This window comes from Acaromyces ingoldii, assembly GCF_003144295.1.
Source record: "Acaromyces ingoldii strain MCA 4198 unplaced genomic scaffold FA10scaffold_1, whole genome shotgun sequence".
NCBI lineage: Eukaryota > Fungi > Basidiomycota > Exobasidiomycetes > Exobasidiales > Cryptobasidiaceae > Acaromyces > Acaromyces ingoldii.
In genome coordinates this window covers 2,880,141-2,896,029 of record NW_020290247.1, presented here as the reverse complement: position 1 = coordinate 2,896,029, position 15,889 = coordinate 2,880,141, and the positions used below count along the sequence as shown (strand labels likewise).

The 15,889-nt window shown below is 58.7% G+C and overlaps 8 protein-coding genes across 8 annotated transcripts; 4 read left to right on the top strand and 4 right to left on the bottom strand.

Moving 5' to 3' along the window:
- Window positions 1-836: 836 nt before the first annotated feature.
- FA10DRAFT_264351 (translation initiation factor eIF-2A) lies at window positions 837-3,282 on the top strand. The gene is made up of 3 exons (XM_025520615.1): window positions 837-1,365; window positions 1,438-1,624; window positions 1,685-3,282. Exons 1-3 carry the CDS (start codon window positions 932-934, stop codon window positions 3,026-3,028), a joined length of 1,965 nt encoding a protein of 654 aa, XP_025380942.1. The 5' UTR covers window positions 837-931; the 3' UTR covers window positions 3,029-3,282.
- A 24-nt stretch (window positions 3,283-3,306) lies between these two features.
- On the bottom strand, window positions 3,307-5,372 carry FA10DRAFT_264350 (hypothetical protein). The gene is made up of 2 exons (XM_025520614.1): window positions 3,794-5,372; window positions 3,307-3,716 (listed from the first exon to the last, which is right to left on the bottom strand). Exons 1-2 carry the CDS (start codon window positions 5,180-5,182, stop codon window positions 3,384-3,386), a joined length of 1,722 nt encoding a protein of 573 aa, XP_025380941.1. The 5' UTR covers window positions 5,183-5,372; the 3' UTR covers window positions 3,307-3,383.
- A 114-nt stretch (window positions 5,373-5,486) lies between these two features.
- On the top strand, window positions 5,487-7,330 carry FA10DRAFT_264349 (hypothetical protein). The gene is made up of 4 exons (XM_025520613.1): window positions 5,487-6,180; window positions 6,246-6,336; window positions 6,397-6,665; window positions 6,735-7,330. Exons 1-4 carry the CDS (start codon window positions 5,653-5,655, stop codon window positions 7,110-7,112), a joined length of 1,266 nt encoding a protein of 421 aa, XP_025380940.1. The 5' UTR covers window positions 5,487-5,652; the 3' UTR covers window positions 7,113-7,330.
- FA10DRAFT_274041 (hypothetical protein) lies at window positions 7,154-11,405 on the bottom strand. The gene is made up of 5 exons (XM_025523195.1): window positions 10,556-11,405; window positions 10,349-10,477; window positions 9,699-10,255; window positions 9,464-9,625; window positions 7,154-9,393 (listed from the first exon to the last, which is right to left on the bottom strand). The coding sequence occupies exons 1-5, from the start codon at window positions 10,917-10,919 to the stop codon at window positions 7,462-7,464; spliced, it is 3,144 nt and encodes a 1,047-aa protein (XP_025380939.1). The 5' UTR covers window positions 10,920-11,405; the 3' UTR covers window positions 7,154-7,461.
- A 28-nt stretch (window positions 11,406-11,433) lies between these two features.
- FA10DRAFT_257975 (hypothetical protein) lies at window positions 11,434-12,037 on the top strand (the record flags this gene model as incomplete). Its single annotated transcript, XM_025519883.1, has 2 exons — window positions 11,434-11,482; window positions 11,682-12,037. The coding sequence occupies 2 exons, from the start codon at window positions 11,434-11,436 to the stop codon at window positions 12,035-12,037; spliced, it is 405 nt and encodes a 134-aa protein (XP_025380938.1).
- Window positions 12,038-12,240: 203 nt separating this feature from the next.
- On the bottom strand, window positions 12,241-13,108 carry FA10DRAFT_264347 (hypothetical protein). Its single transcript, XM_025520612.1, has 4 exons — window positions 12,970-13,108; window positions 12,831-12,892; window positions 12,580-12,765; window positions 12,241-12,513 (listed from the first exon to the last, which is right to left on the bottom strand). Exons 1-4 carry the CDS (start codon window positions 13,089-13,091, stop codon window positions 12,290-12,292), a joined length of 594 nt encoding a protein of 197 aa, XP_025380937.1. The 5' UTR covers window positions 13,092-13,108; the 3' UTR covers window positions 12,241-12,289.
- Window positions 13,109-13,275: 167 nt separating this feature from the next.
- Window positions 13,276-14,870, top strand: FA10DRAFT_264346 (putative MET22-protein ser/thr phosphatase). The gene is made up of 2 exons (XM_025520611.1): window positions 13,276-14,014; window positions 14,117-14,870. Exons 1-2 carry the CDS (start codon window positions 13,609-13,611, stop codon window positions 14,812-14,814), a joined length of 1,104 nt encoding a protein of 367 aa, XP_025380936.1. The 5' UTR covers window positions 13,276-13,608; the 3' UTR covers window positions 14,815-14,870.
- Window positions 14,842-15,734, bottom strand: FA10DRAFT_248066 (EF-hand). Its single transcript, XM_025519477.1, has 4 exons — window positions 15,370-15,734; window positions 15,180-15,305; window positions 15,044-15,107; window positions 14,842-14,970 (listed from the first exon to the last, which is right to left on the bottom strand). The coding sequence occupies exons 1-4, from the start codon at window positions 15,709-15,711 to the stop codon at window positions 14,927-14,929; spliced, it is 576 nt and encodes a 191-aa protein (XP_025380935.1). The 5' UTR covers window positions 15,712-15,734; the 3' UTR covers window positions 14,842-14,926.
- Window positions 15,735-15,889: the final 155 nt, after the last annotated feature.

Sequence of the window (15,889 nt, the reverse complement as noted above, 5' to 3'; positions counted from 1 at the left end):
ATGCCTCTGGGATATAGCTGGGAGAGAAGGGAAGGAAGGGAGTTGGCGCAGAGGTGCGGCATCAGCTGCTGGCTCTTTCCTCTCAATCTGAGACTCATGCAGCTTTTTTGAATGGGAGAAGTCCCTCTGCACTCACTGGAGCTCAAGCTTGGTGTCGGATGAAGGCAGGAAGAGGTCCTCACCACGACTTATTGCTAGGCGGGAAGAGACGAGGAGCTGCTTTATACGCGCCTCCTGTGCTTCACTCTTGCCCGTGTCCATTGGCTCCATAGGAATTCTCTCGAAAGCATCGTCTGACGAATCGACAATGGCTAACACAAGGGCGGGAGAAGAAGAGGGGGGAGAAGAGGAAGGGGTGGAAAGGCCCGATCCTCTTCGGTGTTCGCCAAGGACGTCGACATGACAGGGGAAGAGCTCAAGGGAGACAAGATCCTGTATTTTGAGTGCAAGGATTCGCGTCTCTTCACTGGCTGTGTCTTGTTTGACCCTTGTGCTGCCCACAGGAGTCCCGTCGACCACCGGTGTTGAGCGCTGGGTTCTTGCTGCAGCTGAAGAAGTCACGGACCGAATGGCCGTGATATTGGTATTGCGGGGAGATAGCCTACTGTAGTCTGCTGCCACCGCTGCTCGCCTGGGCAGAGGTCCCGCAAGGCGGTGCACGGAGCAGACATGCCTGGCAAAGCCGCCGATGTCCTTGGACCTCATCGGCGTTGTCCCACGGCCCCAGCGAAGGTGAACAAGGGAGGAGGCGGGGTGGATTGACGGTCCTGCACGTGAGGGAAAAAGTCGATTTGAACCTTGAAAGCGAAACAGAGAGGACCGGGGCCAAGCTGAACTTTGCTTCTTCCTCGCTCGGTTGTCCCCTTTTTCAAACCTCTGCTTTCCACCCCTTGCCTCTCTCTGAAAGATAGAGAAGAGGAGGAAGTGAAAGATGACGACGTTCGACTCGCAGTATGCCTGGCGATCGCAGAGGTCCATTGGTGTCTACGCTGGCCCACCTTCGTACGAGTCGCTCACGACCGACACCCTCGATGCCGATTTCGTCAACTCGTCGGCAAGAGCGCTTCGGTACAGCCCCAACGGCTCGCTCCTGGCCGCGGCGTTCGATTCAGCCGTGTTGCTCGTGACGACGTCGTCCACCGAGACGGGTACCTCGTCGGCGCAGGACAACAAGTGCCGCCAGTCGCACGTCTTGCCCGTCGAAAAGGTTGTCGACCTGCAGTTCTCGCCCAGAGGCACCTGGCTAAGCACCTGGCAGAGGCCGTACAAGGACCAGGATGGAAACAATGAGCGCAACCTCAAGGTTTGGAACGCAAAGACGGGCGAGTGCGTCGGCAGTTTCGAGAGAAAGAGCCAGGAAGGGTGGTGAGTCTTTTCTCTGAGCCTGTTTTAAGCCAAGGGTGAAAATGCGAATGCTGAGAGTGGGAGGGACATAAGTCACTTTCAATTTGCACAGAGTGAAACGGCCGCTCTCAGGCTCGTCTCGGGGGAGCTGCAGGTGTTCGACCCCGCGGCGCTTGATAGCAAGGGTGTCATTGGGAGACTCAAGCTCGAGGGAATGACGAGCTACGAGATCGGCCCTGGAGAGAAGCCAAGCGTTGCTGTCTTCTGTGGAGAGAAAAAGGTTTGTCAGATGTTTAACGCTGAGATCCGACAACTCTGCTGACTGTAGTACACCACACAGGGAGCCCCCGCCTCGGTGCGGGTCTATTCGTTGGCCTCGCTGATCCCGACGCCAGATCAACCGCCGGCACCCATTTCCCAAAAGACATTCTTCAAGGCCGACAAGATCCAAATCAAGTGGAACACGGCGGGAACCGCTCTTCTCTTCCTCACTTCCACCGACGTCGACAAAACCGGCAAGTCATACTATGGCGAAACGAACCTGTACATGATGTCGACGAGGGGAGACTTTGACTGTCGAGTGGCGCTGGACAAGGAAGGCCCCGTGCATGACTTCGAGTGGAACCCAAATTGTCGTGAATTTGTCGTCATCTACGGCTACATGCCCGCCAAGACGACATTGTTTTCATACAGGGTCAACGTCATTGCTGAACTGGGCACCGCGTCGAGAAATGTCGCTGCATTCAATCCGCAAGGTCGTCTGCTTCTTATCGCTGGTTTCGGGAATTTGTCGGGCACTGTCGACATTTGGGACCGAGAAAAGCTCGGCGGAAGTGCTGGGACGAGTGCCGAAGCAAACGCTGCTGGAAAGCTCTTCAGCTTCGACGGCAGCAACTCGAGCGTCTGCCAATGGTCGCCCGATGGCCAGTTCATCCTTACGGCCACGCTCTCGCCCAGGCTGCGGGTCGACAATGGCGTTCGGATATGGCACTGCACCGGCCAGCTGGTCCACTTGGACCTCATCAATGAGCTGTATCACGCCAGCTGGCGGCCGTTGCTCGCCTCAGACAGCATGGAGCGGTTCCCCTTCCCCAAGGCACTCCCTCCAGCACCGACGCCTTCTCCAGCCGCTCAGACTGCCCTCGAGGCGCTCAAAGCCAAGGCGAGCCGGCCCACAGGTGCCTACCGTCCCCCTGGTGCGCGCGGCCAACCAGCAAGCGACGTCTTCCAAAAGGCCAGGGAGGAGGCGTATGCCAACGGAAATGGCTCGTCCACTTCCAACGGCAGCGGCGCCTATGTTCCACCGGGCAAAAAGGGCGGAAAGCGGAGCGTGCCGGGCGCTGCACCGCCTCCAGGTTCGCAACCGGCCCAACAGCAGCAGCAGAAGGGCGGTGCCAAGGGCAGTGGTGGCGCCAACAACAAAAAGAAGAGCGCCGGAACCTCGACGCCACCCACTCCAGCTCCCGAAGCTGCCGCACCCCTCGCTTCCGGCGCGGCTGATGTCGGCGGCAATGCAGCGGAGATGGGCGCAATCGACAAGAAGCTTCGCAATTTGAACAAAAAGCTCAAGGCGATCCAGGAGCTCAAGGACAAGCGGGACAAGGGTGAGAAGCTCGAACAGACGCAGCTTCAAAAGATCGAAACGGAGGCGAGCCTGCGGGAAGAGCTCGCTAATCTGGAGTAGGCGGCGACATTCGCTTGCGCCAACGCAGCCGAGGAAGAGGAGAGCTTGGTCGGAAGGAAAATTTATAGAGGCGGGCTTGAAACTACACTTATACCGTCACTTCCCTTTCCATGTCTTGATACGTTTTGCTATCCCATTCGGCATGCTTTCTCTCCCTCCCCATCTCATTGAACATCCAGTCATGTATCCAAGCCCATTGTGTCCCCTCTCATACAGCATACTTTGCAATGAAGAAGAAAGACTACGAGCGCCACATCCCTAGCACTCCGACCGAGCTCCGTCTATCGTCCACCTCCGCTCGAGAGGAAAGAGAGGAAATATTAAAATTACAATTGAGATAGGGCAAGTCCTAAGATCACAGATCATCCTCGTCCTCGTCGTCTGAGAAGACATCGTCGCGCAGACCTTCACCCTGCTCCCCCTGCGCCTGGACGGTGCTTTCAGATCCGTCTGTCGCGATGCCCACCTTGACCTTTGTGCTCCTGACCTCGGTCAACCACGTCGGCAGTCCCCGGCTTTCTCCGGTCGCGACAGAGCGCTCCATGCCACACCGCACCAGGCTCCTCAGGCCAGCCAGGACGTGGCTTCCTTGCAGGCGCAGGTGGATCGGCTCGACCTTGTCCACGCCCACTGTCAAGCTGTCGTCGACTTCCCCATAGCCGTCGATGTGCGGAAACGGTAGTCGGAGCTGGAAAGTCGAGATAGAATCAGCACGAAGACGCCAAAGAGAAAAGTAATGAAAGAAGGAGCAAAGGGGGAACCTACATCGTAATCGATTCTCTCGACTCTGGGAAGATCCTTTTCGTCCTGCTCTTCGTCATCGACTGCTTCATCATTTTCGCCTTCGCCCTCCCCAAAGAGGTCCTGCACTTCGATTTTCGTCTTGCGCTCCTCCATTTCCGCCCTGCGCTTGGCCACTCTCTGCACCGTCGGATGCACCGGCGCTCTGTCCTCTTCCACAGGCAGCGCTTGCGCGTCCTCCTCGTCTCTATCTTCCAGTGCGTCTCGGTATATGCCAGTCTTGTCTTGCCGTCTTCTCTTTTCCGCCCTGACCAACGGCCCATCTTCGGCGTCTCCCCTCTTCATCGCTCTTCCCTTGCCGCCTCCGACCTCGCCCGCTCGAAATACATCGTCGCGGACCCATTGGTTCTTCTGCAGGACCTCGCACAATGCAATCGGATCGGAGCCTCTAACTTGGCTCTGCGAGATCCTCCCAAATCCCTTGACTTCGAAATCGGCCTCGAGATTCTTCTGCCTCTTCTGCCATGGGATCTCTCGCGGCATCTGCATTCGTCGCGCTTCGACGGAGTGGGCGAGGTGTGTGAGGCACTGCTCCTTGATCTCGACGCCCTTTCGACCAAGGTTCCCCGAGATGAGAAACCAGGGTGTGCGAGGCAAGTGCAGGATATGAAGGCCGACGGAGCACACGTCGGCAGGTGTCTCGCACAGTACGAGGCGGAGGTGGGTGAAGGGCCAGGTCCAGTCGTCTGCAAGCGGCGCGACTTCACTGGAGCTTGTGGCTCTATCGACGTTGTCGCGATCGACGGGCACATCGAGGTGGAGCGCATGGCTGAACATATGGCTCAGCTCCTTTGAGAAGCGGTCTCGAAGCGCAGCTGGTGTCAGCTGGTCCAGCTTCGCCTTGGCGTCCGTCGAGGGCGCTCCTGTCTTTTTCTTCTTCTTTTTCGTAATGCTTTCGATCGTAAGCACCTCGGACCTTGATATCGCCTCCCGGTCAAAGTCGAGGCAGACTGCGACCCAGTCCCGGGGCTGCCGTCTTGTCCGGAGATGCTCAAAGGCCACCTGAGCGATCATGCCGTAGCTCAGCCCCTGGGGCCAGTCCACCTCGAGGATCCGGTCGACGGCGACCCTGCGGTGCACCTTCAGATCGGACATGGAGTCTCGCCAGAGCGCTCGAAGCTCGGTGATTGATCGAGCGCGCCGTTCCTCCTGCAGATCGAGAAAGGCTGCCGTGTCGTCCTGCATCGGACCGTCGAGGTCGTCCGAGTCATCTGAATCGCCATACGCGCTTCTTTTCCGCCGTGGTGCTCTCCGGGAGAGCTGGGGCGGCACAATCGACGGCGAAGGGCTGGTCTGGTCCCGGTGAATCCAACAAAGTGCCAACTGGATCAGATGGTCCTTCTCCAGCTGCATCAGCAACCGACGCAGGGGAGGGCTGGGTGGCAGGATCGTTGAATCGCGGTATGCTGTCAACGCAGAGCTTCTCTCATTCCTCTTCAAACCGCTCCCACCACTGCTCTGCCCACCGGCGTCCCGAGGCGGCTCGCCGCGCTGCCAACTGGTCGCCATCCCGCCGCCTGCTTCTGTTGGACCAGGTGTTGCTCACGCCTCACGCTGCTAAAAAGTCGCGTCGTGGATCACGGGCCTGAAATAGGGCCACGCGAGTGTTTTTCCGTGCTTTTTTATTTTTTATTTTTTATTTCTTCTTGACAGGGCCCGAACACCCAGGTGCTGTGGAGGCGCGAAGGCGAGGGAAGAATCGCCGAGGAGCAAGCGAGCGCACGGGTGGGATCTTGCTCTTCGGGGCTCCTCTTTCACAAGTGCGGAACGACGGGACTGAACCCTCTTCCTTCTGTTCCTCCAACAAGGAAACCTCGTCGACAATGGCTAGTCAACACAAGTACGATGTCGTCGTCTTTGGCGCCACGGGCTACACGGGCAAGAAGTGTGCCGCGCACCTGTCCAAACACCCAGGCTCGCCCCGCTGGGCCATTGCAGGCCGCTCGTCCTCGCGACTCGAATCGCTGCGAAAGGAACTGAGCCTCTCGAGCGACGTTGGAACCATCGTCGCTGACACGTTCGACGCTGCGTCTGTCCGTAGCATGGTGACCCAGGCAAAGTGCCTCATGAACGTCGTCGGACCCTTTCGTCTTCTCGGCGGCGAGGCCATTGCGACTGCCTGCGTGGAAGCGGGCACACACTACTTGGACCTGAGCGGCGAAACCCTCTTCAATGCGTCGCTGATCGAAAACCTCGGAGAAAAGGCCAAGCAGAAGGGCGTCATCCTGGCTCCATCTGTGGGCCTCGATTCGTTGCCATTCGACCTTGCAACTTACCTTGCCGTGCAGCAGCTCAAAAAGACGGGGGCCCAGGTTGGCCGCGTTGACACTGCCTTTGTCGCAAAGGGCTCGGTGAGTCTAGGCAGAGCCCTGAGCGAGCCGCCTTCCAGTGATTGGCTCACAGAAACATGTAACAGCTATCAGGAGGCACCATTCTCTCTGCCTGCGACATGGCTGAAGTCGACCGTGATCAGCTCCTCGACGTTCGACCCGACTGGCTCAGCCCCTGTGAGTCGAGCTGTTCTGTCTCTTCCTCCTAGCTCATTCTTACATCAATTCTTCCAACAGTAAAAGGAGCATACGAGCCTATTCGCTTCGGCGCTGCCATGTGGATGCCCCAGTTCCGTCGCTACGGCATCCACACGCCCTTCACCCCGCACAACCACCGCATTGTCAACCTCTCACACGGGCTCCTGGAGCAGTCCAAGTCCGAGGAGGCCTACGGACCCAAGTTCAGCTACCGGGACGCCTTTGTCGTCCCTGGTCCTCGACCTCTCGTCTTCCTCATTGGATACTTTCTCCAATTCGTGCTCCTTTGCCAGGTCCACCTCGCCCCCGTGAGTGGGAGAATCTGCCGCCAAGGCCCTCTCGCAACACATTGGCTGATCTGTTGGAAATCACTACAGGTCCGTTGGGCCCTGCGCAAGATTCTCCCGCCCAACTACGGCCTGTCGGACGAAAAGCTTCGCTACCCACACGCGTTCCTGGATGTCCGAGCTGTCGCCTACCCCGCCGGCGCGTCCGGCTCCTCTACTGCGGGCGCGGCCGAGGCACGCCTGTATATCCCCCACGACGGCGGCTACGTCGGTGCCGCCGAGATGATGTCCGAGGCGGCGCTGCTCATTGCCGAGGGCACCGGCCTGTCGAAGCTCGCAAAGCAAGGAGGTGTCCTCACGGGCGCGACCATTGGCGCCAAGGGCCTCGTCGAGCGACTCACCCGGTACGCAGACTTCAAGTTCGACATCGGTCCGTACAAGGACCGGGACAGCAAGAAGACCAAGTAGTGGGACAAAAGGCACATGGGCAGATTGTTGCGACGTCGTTTGAAGGGCATTACTTTATATTGGATTATGTTGACACATTTGCGAGGGCGCGCGGACGAGAGAGAGAGAGAGAGGGGGGGAGAGTGAGGGGAAAGGAGGAAGAGAAAGAGAGAAACCAAACGTCCCAGAGTTCCGTGATAGTAAATGAGATGCTAGGAATGGGGCAAAGGTAGCAAAGTGAAAAGCCAAGCAGCGGAGAAAAGATCCAGGGAGAATGCGTGAAGGACCAGTGGGAGTGGAGAAGGAGGTAAAGAAGGGGGGTGTCTGGAGAAAGGAAGAGGGGGAGGAGAGGGGAAGGAAGGAAGTGAAGTTAAGTCAAGTCATCTGCGTCGTCGGCCGCCTCGAAGAGGACGGTGAGGGCCTTGAGACCCTTTGCGACGCCAAAGCTAGCCGCAGCCATTGCGCTCTTCGTGGCCTTGTCGAACTCCTGCTTCGTCTGCATCTCGCTCAGCCGCTCGCAATTATCGGCCAGATCCTTGAGGATCTTGGGGCCCTCGAGTCTCGACTGCTCGTCATTGGGCAGATTGTCACCAGAGATGGCCACGATGGAGCTGACAATCGTCGTGATCTGCGTCAGGTTCTCGGTGAGCTGGTGCGATTGGGCCCCCTCGCGAATGGAAGAGAGAAGCGCCTGAATCGAGTGTACGATGGCTTCTGTTTGGACCTTGATATAGTTTCGAAGTTCCGCCCAATTCTCTTCGACGGAGCTATCGCCAGACGTCTGCAGCGCAGCCGGCAGAGGCGGTTGCATGTCGGGTGACGAGGTGCCAATGGAGCCCTTGGCTTGTTGCTCGCTCAGGTTGGAGCCCCAGGAGGGAGATTCACTGATGGTGAATCCGTTCGTCTGCGCCTGGCCGCCCTTGGCATCGTCTCGCCGCTCCTGTTGCGCCTGCGGAGGAGGCTGCTGCTCGTCGCCCATCTCGCTCTGCTGCCGTGAGCTGGAAGCACTCTTGCTGCGAAGCACAGACGCATTCAGCGGCATCGGCATCGCCGGAGTCGCCGGGACACTGCTGCCAGCAGCGTTGGCGGCCGCCGCGCTGCTGGCCGATGACGTTGACAGCGTCCGTGTCCGGCTGTCCTTCCACGATCCTTCACCCTGCGAATTGTTTCGTGAGAGATCCGGGCGATAACTGACGGGTGAATAGCGACCCATAGAAGGTCCATGGCGGCTACGAGGCGAGAAGCGACCTTCCCCCTTGGTCGACGACGAAGGGTTCAGGCGGTTCTCTGACGGAGCCTTGTTCCGGTCGTAGCCGGGCGAGAACGGTGGGTCCTTGGCGGCTGACGAAGAAGCCAGTGCATTGGTGTGCAGAGGCTTGAGGCCATTAGGCAGTGTGCCATTCTGAGTGAAGGTGGCCTCGAACTCCTCGGCTTCAGCCTTGGTGGCCTTGCGCACCTTGAGGAGCTTGACGATGTCGACAATGGTGGTAGCAACGTGGCTGGCGGCAGCATCCAGCAAGCTGACGGGCGAAAGACCATGGGAGGATGCGTGGTTGCGACAGGCTGTCATGAGGTTGTTGAGCGTGTTCGACGCCCTCACCCGCAGCGCAGTCAGCTGCTCCTTCTCCTCACTGGGCCCAGAGTCGGTGCTGGACCTCGACTCATATTTGGCCACATCGTCGGTGACCAGCGTCGTCGCCAAGACGACTGTCTTCATGGCTAAAAGAACATTGGACGGCGTCTTGGAACGAGCAGCCGCCAGAAGCTCATCGATGGAGCTCTGGAATGCCGTGAGATTGACATCGACGATGGCACCACTGTCCGAAGCGGGCATGAAGTCGTCGGCCTTCGGCGGCTGCACGTAGAGCTGCGAGGTAGCCTTCATGTTCCTGAGCTCCGTCTTTGCCGTCTCGTACTTGCGCTTGTACGACGACACCTGGTTCTCCAGGTCCCGAATGACAGCCTGATCCGAGTCCTTGTCCGCCAGCATTTCATCGTTGCGTGACGACAGCTGCCTGAGCTCTTCGAGAAGCGACGATACCTCGCCCCGGAGCTCAGTGACGAGCTCCTCCTGCCTGCTGTGCTCCTTCTGCAGCGAGTCCAGCTCTTGGCGAACAGCTTCGCCATCTTCGCCACCCTTGACGCCGCCTCGCTCTTCTCTCTCCTGCTGAAGCGCAGCATGTTCGTCGTGGAGGTCGTCGAGCTTCCGGAGTGTCTCCTGGAGTTCGCTGTGCTTTGCGTCGTGTCGGTTGCGGTGCTCAATGATCTCCTTTTGAAGCGACTTCAGCTGTTCGTTGTGCAGCTAGCAGAGAGAACTTGGCGTCAGACAAATGCAACATGGATAAAGTGTGTGAGCAAGACAGCTTGCTTACCTCCTTTGCCCCGTCAAGCTCGCCCCTCAGTATGTTGGCCTCCTTGCTCGAGCCGCCCTGCTTGGCCTCTGCCTCGAGGGCGGTGACACGCTGCTGCAGCGTGGCGATGCGGAACTCGTAATCTGATCGCATCTTCTCGATCCCAAATGCCGTCGACAAGCCCTGTAGTGTGCGCGGGGCAAAGCGTTAGCTCACAGGCAGAGTCAGAGAAGAAAAAATAGGTGCACGGCAGGACACTTGCCTCGTTGTCGCTACTTCTCCCCAGGTGTGGGCTTGCTACGATGCTTTCAGTGGCCTTGCTACCTGCATATCCGTTGAAGAAGCCCGTGCCAACGGAGCTGGCCTGGCTGTAAACGGTGTTGCGATTGAACGCATCAGTGTCATTGTCTGCCGTCACAATCGAGTCGCGTATGCTGACTCGATCGCTTTCGCCCTTGTCGCGGTCGTAGCCCGGCGGAGGCTCCTCGTTGTCGCCGTCCTTGGTGCGATTCAGCGTCTTGGCATAGGGGACCGTCACGTCCTCTTCGACGAGCTTCGACTTGTTGGGCACAACGACGTCGGCCGTGCTTGGCTGTGCAGCAATGACTTCCCTGGGCTTCTCTCTCGAGGCGGTCCCCTGCTCGACCGCCTCGGGTCGAAACTCTTCTCTGAGTTCGGGGAAGCGTCTCTCGAGCTCGAAAAAGACATCTGAGGCCAGATCCTTGAAGCGGGTCTTGGGCAGCGTCGCCAGCTTCTGCCGGGCCTGGTTCCGCTTCGGATGGAACTCCTCGCGGACGGCAAGGTGGGGCATCTCTGTGGTTATGTCAGAGAAGGGGGAGAGAGGGAGAAGAAGCCGATGGTCAGCGGGGGGAATGTAGCTTCTTCTTCATCACGTCCACAACGCACCGTCTCCCTTGCGAGCGTTGTCGACCCTGCGCATGAGCTCGTCGTAAACATCCGTCGACAGTTCGGTGAACTGCTGCTTGCTCAGCCTGGTCAGCTTCTCTCGGGCATTCGACCGAGGCCCCATTTGCCCTGCGGTGGACGGATTGTGGATGAGTATGACTGCCGGGGCCAAGAGAAGAACAACTTGCTGCTACGAGACTTGCTCACCTCTTGCCAAGTGGCTCCGTAGGAAGCCGAGGAGTTCCTGATAATGAATGCGCCCGACCCTCTTAATTTCCTCTGTGTCTGGTCTCGGGCGTCTGACCTTTCCGCCTGTAGCTGCTCCAAGCCCTGGCCCTGACCCCGTCACCGCTGGATTGGAGCTGGACGAGGGGGTTTTGCGATGTGGCACCGTGCCACTCGACATTGAGTTGCTCGAGGTACCCTCGACGCCCACGCCCATGCCATGGGTGCCGTTACTCAGAGACCCATTGCCCTGGCCGTAGGCATACACCCCGTTTCCGCTGCCCGCTCCTGCTGCCCTGACGCCGTTGCCATAGGCAGCGCTCTGCTGCTGTCTCGCGCCATTCATTGTATAATACCGAGGCGGCGCCCGAGCCTGCTTGTTGGCGTCGTTGGCGTCGTCGACGACGTTCGTCGCCTTGTGCAGCGTCGCTGTTCCAAAAAGGGTAGGTACGAGGCGGCGGCGGTGGTGAAAGTGGTACCAACCGCGACGCCTCCGCCGCCTTGCTCTCCTGTATCTCCGACGCCGCCGTTGCCGCCGCCTCCGCTGCTGCTGCTGCTGCCGCCGCCGCCAGAGAAAGTGGCAGCTGCGAGCCTTTTATTTAACTGGGTTCAATCAAGCGATGGAAGGCGACCCGACACGGTTGTCGTCATGGGCACTCTCCTCCCCTTTCTGCTAGCTGCGAAGCGAAGGTGCGTCGTGGGAAAATGCAAGAGAGAGAGAGGGCAGCTCCGTATCCCTGCCTCTTGCCGACCGCGGGTCCGTCGTCGTGGATTGAAAAGGTAAGAGAAGAGCGACTTCAGTCACCGTCGCCAGGGTGGATGCAGGGCACGGTGGAAAAAAAAAGGTAAAAAAAAACAAAATGTCCAATTCCAACGAGACAACTAGGCAGGCAGGGCCGGTTTGGCCGTGTGTGTGTGCGTGTCTGTACACGGTCTCCGGCTGTGTTGCTACACGCTACTACTGCTGTACTGTCGCCCGCTAGCCACAGCAGAGCTTAGATGTCTTTTGAATAATGATCTGAGGAATCAGTCATTAGCAGGGATTTATCAGAATTCTTGTAATTTTCCTAGATTTTAATAAGATCGCGACCCCTAAGCACACAGCCAGTGTTTTTCGGCCGGCTGCGACTGGCGCGCACCACCATCATCGACCTCTGGGGGGGCCTGAGGCGCGAATCGTGGAAAATGCCATACATCGGTGCCGACGGTGTGCTGCGGCAGAATGCACCCGCACACTCCAAGCTGCTCAAGGCTATCTCCTCGCTCTGGGCAGCCGTCCTCCTGTTTGTCTGGTCTCTCTTTTCACCCCAGGAAGCCATCTCGTCACATGGCTCAGCGCCGCCTCGGCTGGGCGGCGGACGAAGGAACGGGCGAGGACCCGGCGGCGAGGGCAGGATTGGCAATGTACGCGAGCAAGAACCCATAAGAGGTCTCTACGGCGAGGCATCCTGCTGTGGCCGCTGATTGCCGTACAGCTGCTCTCGGTGCACTCCCGTCCAGCATGATCCCACCGTTGCAAGCCTTTCTGCGCCCATCTTTTCCAGCCCTTTTTCGTCTCAGCACTTGTCAACTTCATCCAGCACGGTCGTCAAGGCCTCAACACCGCACTCAAGACATCTCTCTCTCGGCCCTCTTCTCATCTTCGCTTTCACCCCAAATCTGTACAAAAAAAGCGCCTTTTCACTTGATCAAATTGACATTTGTTTTTGTTTTCTATCAAGACTTGGCAACCTTTCCGGCCAGCTTCAGCTCGTCCTCGGTGATGACGAGCAGCTTTCCGCCGCTGGCTGCCTCGCCAGACACAGCAGCCTTGGCCGTCTCGTAGAGGAACTGGAGCTTGCCGTCAGCCTTGAAGAAGCGGATCTCCTCGGGGTGCACGTCGATGAGGGCGACCCGGGGGTCATTTTCATCGCCCGTGTGCTTTCCGTCCTTCTTGTCGTCTGTGGCAGCAGCAAAGAGGGTCAGCTGAAATGCACTTAGAACTAAATCGGATGATCCAGACGCACCAAACCAGGCCTTGAGCGCGCTGCTCCAGTGCTTCTTGACCTTTGTCTTGTCCTGGTTGATGACGGCCTTGCCCGAGATCGAGGCCCAGTCGCCCGTCTTTGGGTCCAGGTAGGCAATGTTGACTTCGGGCGACGACTCGAGGTCCGACGTCTTGCCCGACTCAATGTTGAAGAAGAAGCTAAAGACTGCAGTGGTCCGAGAAGAGTGGTCAGCGCTCGGTATGTGAGTGAAAGCAATAATGGCTACCCACCGAGACCCTCGGTCGTGGCGGGAATCATGGCTCGGCTGGCCAACTTTCCGTCAGGCGCGCGGCTAAGGAGGTCAGGTTTGTCGGCCGTCAGAACACGAAGGTGTTGAAGAGTGAGTGCCCTCAAAAGATGTGCTCTCACCTGGTCAGCATGCCCGTCTTGTGGTGCGAGATCAGGTCGAGCACGCCGTCGATCTTCTTCTGGGGCGAGATGCCCGAGGTGGCATCGGAGGCCTTCTTGGCGGTGGGATCAGAGGTAGCCATGCTGGTAGTTGATTGATTGATTGTTTGGTGGAAGAGCAATGGTCACATCCGCTGGAGCCCCTGCTCTCTATAAGGTGGGGCTTAGTCAGAAGACCTGAGAGGTGGAGTGGAGGGCCCGTACATAATTGCAACAACGTTTGGGAAATCACGCACCTTGGCCTGGCGCACCCTCCTTCTACGTCATCCCGCCTGACCCAGACGGGAAACCTTTTGCAGTGCCTTGTCTGACCGACATGTCGATTGAGAGATGCATGCATGCGACGGGATGGCCATCTGATCTTTTGCCAAATCATGCATTTTCCCGGATGATGGAGAGTGGGCAGTGAACCGATGCGTTGGCCGGGCACTTTCCACGTGGTCGGGGTCAAAGCCTAAGCCCTGGAGCACGGGCGCGCGGCTAAATTTTGCACAAGTGTCGAAGGGCTTCTTCTTGGAGGAGTACATGCTGCTGGTAAGGGTCGCATCTCGTCAAGTCGCAAGAATAGCACCAAAGACGACGCCAGCCAGCTTGCGAAAGATGACTAGCAGCAACAAGTGGAAGCGCGAGGAGGAGGTGGCGATCAATGCGGTGCTGCGCGCCTCGCTCACGACGTCGCAGGTCTTCCAGCAGCTCGTCGCCTCGTCGTCGATGACAAAGTCGGACAAGTCGCCCGTCACTGTGGGCGACTTTTCGGCGCAGGCCATTGTCAACTCGATTCTCGCACGCGAGTTCCCCGACGATGCCATCGTGGGCGAGGAGGACGCCGACGATTTGCGGAGCGAAGTAGAGGACAAGCAGCAGCTCAAGCGAAAGGTCCTCCAGCTCGCCAACGAGGGCTTGACCAGGGATGTTGAGGGCCAGAACACGCTGTCGAAAACGCTCGAGGAGGAAGAGGTGCTCAAGGCAATCGATCGGGGCAACCATGCCGGGGGCATCAAGGGTCGTGAGTGAAGGTCTCTGCTGCCTGTCTGGCACGCCTGCCATGAGAGGAGCACCGACGGGGAAAGGAGTACCCGGAGCTGATCTCCAATTTGGAACACTGCAGGCATGTGGACGCTGGATCCCATCGACGGCACAAAGGGCTTCCTGCGCGGTGGGCAGTACGCCGTCTGCCTCGGCCTCATCGTCGACGGCAAGGTCGAGTTGGGCGTCATGGGCTGCCCGAACCTGCCCGTGGACAAGGCAGCAGCCAAGCCAAAGGAGGGCGACTTTGACGAGGTCAAGAAGCGCACCGACCTCGGCGTCATCTTTGTCGCCAAGCGGGGCCAGGGCGCATTCCAGCGCTCCCTCACGGACCCCACGCTGCGGCCCATCTCGCTGCGCGACATCAGCGCTGCCTCGCTCGCGTCGGCCTCCTTTTGCGAGTCTGTCGAGTCGGGCCACTCGTCGCACGGGACAAACTCGCGCATCGCCCAGCTCCTCGGCATCACCGCGCCCTCGGTGCGCATGGACAGCCAGGCAAAGTACGCGAGCGTCTCGCGCGGCGACGGCGACATCTACCTCCGCCTGCCCGTCGGCGACGGCAGCTACATCGAAAAGATCTGGGACCACGCCGCAGGTTCGCTCCTCCTCGAGGAGGCCGGCGGCACCGTCTCCGACATCCGTGGACGGCCCCTCGACTTTGGCCTCGGCCGGACACTGACGGCCAACAAGGGCGTCGTCGCCGCCCACAAGGCCGTGCATGCCAAGGTCATCGAGGCCGTGGCCAAGGCGCTCGAGGAAGAGGGACGCGGTCATCTGTAGTCATGCAACAACCATGTAAAATGTAGAAATGTAGCAAATGTGGCATTCATTCATCAGTAAGCCGAACGGTTGGTAGTGGTACAGCGAAAAAGATACAGCGGAGGGGCGCCCTCTACTCGAGCTCGGCGGGCTCGCTCATCTTGACGGCTTCGACGACTGTGATGAACAGGACATTGACGTCAGTGACCCGGTTCCACTTGCCTCCTCTTCTGGTCAATGTCACACTCACAAGCCTTGTAGTCAAAGTTGCGTCCGCCTCGATCCATGAACGGGCCCGAGAGGAGCCGGTCGATCTGACAGCAAGCAGGCAGGCAAATCTTTATTAGAGAGCATTGCGTGCGACTGGAAAGCGCAGCAGCACTTACCTCCTCGTCCTGCATCCGGTCGCCCACTTCGCCTAGCCAGTAGCGCAGCTCGCCAGCGTCAATCTTGCCCTCGTCTCGCTCATCAAAACACTCAAAGGCAGCCACGAGGTCCGAGGCCTCATCGAGCTGTTGACAATCGTCCGTGTCAGCAGTGGTGAAAAGAAGGAGAGGGCCGAGATGAGACACTTACCTCGGAGAGATGCTCGCCAAACATGGTGAGAAACTGGGTGAAGTTGACCTTTTCCGTCGCGCCCTCGCCGTCCTTGAGTGCACTCTGCATCAGCGCCGCACTGGCCTTTCCGCCTTCGTTGGCCTGGCCCAGGTTGCCCAGCATCGCATCGAGGTCCCTGCGCGTAATGAAGCCGTCGGAGTCGGTGTCGATTGTGCCAAAGGCCTCGCGCAGGCCCGAGATCTGCTTGGCCGAAAAGGTGTTGTAGACGCCCGAAGACTGGCGCGGGTGTGCAGACACCTTGTTTCGGAGGCGCGCAGATGCTTGGCCGGTCGCTCGGGCATTGGGATCGAGCAGAGACATGGTATGGTGTCTGATGGCGTGGTAACTTGCGAGGATCCCCCCTAAACAACACTTAAAATCCGCACGGGCGCACTTCACGCGTGACTTGAGCTTGAGCTTTTCGGACAAACGGCTCTGGTCTCCGCATCAAAGCGCGCGACGCACGTGGCCGACTTTTTATAATATTTTTCCTGCCCAA

Excerpts from the sequence above, each read along its gene's own strand:
- FA10DRAFT_264350 (XM_025520614.1), bottom strand. The coding sequence starts at position 5,182 with ATGCAGCTGGAGAAGGACCATCTGATCCAGTTGGCACTTTGTTGGATT. Across the intron at positions 3,717-3,793 it reads TCGAGAGAATCGATTACGAT|CTCCGACTACCGTTTCCGCA; the intron begins GTAGGTTCCCCC and ends TCGACTTTCCAG.
- FA10DRAFT_274041 (XM_025523195.1), bottom strand. The coding sequence starts at position 10,919 with ATGAATGGCGCGAGACAGCAGCAGAGCGCTGCCTATGGCAACGGCGTC. Across the intron at positions 10,256-10,348 it reads CAACGCTCGCAAGGGAGACG|AGATGCCCCACCTTGCCGTC; the intron begins GTGCGTTGTGGA and ends ACATAACCACAG. Across the intron at positions 9,394-9,463 it reads AGCTTGACGGGGCAAAGGAG|CTGCACAACGAACAGCTGAA; the intron begins GTAAGCAAGCTG and ends TCTCTCTGCTAG.
- FA10DRAFT_264349 (XM_025520613.1), top strand. The coding sequence starts at position 5,653 with ATGGCTAGTCAACACAAGTACGATGTCGTCGTCTTTGGCGCCACGGGC. Across the intron at positions 6,181-6,245 it reads CCTTTGTCGCAAAGGGCTCG|CTATCAGGAGGCACCATTCT; the intron begins GTGAGTCTAGGC and ends AACATGTAACAG. Across the intron at positions 6,337-6,396 it reads ACCCGACTGGCTCAGCCCCT|TAAAAGGAGCATACGAGCCT; the intron begins GTGAGTCGAGCT and ends TTCTTCCAACAG.
- FA10DRAFT_264351 (XM_025520615.1), top strand. The coding sequence starts at position 932 with ATGACGACGTTCGACTCGCAGTATGCCTGGCGATCGCAGAGGTCCATT. Across the intron at positions 1,366-1,437 it reads AGAAAGAGCCAGGAAGGGTG|TCACTTTCAATTTGCACAGA; the intron begins GTGAGTCTTTTC and ends GAGGGACATAAG. Across the intron at positions 1,625-1,684 it reads TCTTCTGTGGAGAGAAAAAG|GGAGCCCCCGCCTCGGTGCG; the intron begins GTTTGTCAGATG and ends TACACCACACAG.
- FA10DRAFT_248066 (XM_025519477.1), bottom strand. The coding sequence starts at position 15,711 with ATGTCTCTGCTCGATCCCAATGCCCGAGCGACCGGCCAAGCATCTGCG. Across the intron at positions 15,306-15,369 it reads TTGGCGAGCATCTCTCCGAG|CTCGATGAGGCCTCGGACCT; the intron begins GTAAGTGTCTCA and ends GATTGTCAACAG. Across the intron at positions 15,108-15,179 it reads ACCGGATGCAGGACGAGGAG|ATCGACCGGCTCCTCTCGGG; the intron begins GTAAGTGCTGCT and ends GCTTGCTGTCAG.
- FA10DRAFT_264346 (XM_025520611.1), top strand. The coding sequence starts at position 13,609 with ATGACTAGCAGCAACAAGTGGAAGCGCGAGGAGGAGGTGGCGATCAAT. Across the intron at positions 14,015-14,116 it reads TGCCGGGGGCATCAAGGGTC|GCATGTGGACGCTGGATCCC; the intron begins GTGAGTGAAGGT and ends GGAACACTGCAG.
- FA10DRAFT_264347 (XM_025520612.1), bottom strand. The coding sequence starts at position 13,091 with ATGGCTACCTCTGATCCCACCGCCAAGAAGGCCTCCGATGCCACCTCG. Across the intron at positions 12,893-12,969 it reads AAGACGGGCATGCTGACCAG|CCGCGCGCCTGACGGAAAGT; the intron begins GTGAGAGCACAT and ends TGACCTCCTTAG. Across the intron at positions 12,766-12,830 it reads CGCCACGACCGAGGGTCTCG|TCTTTAGCTTCTTCTTCAAC; the intron begins GTGGGTAGCCAT and ends GGACCACTGCAG.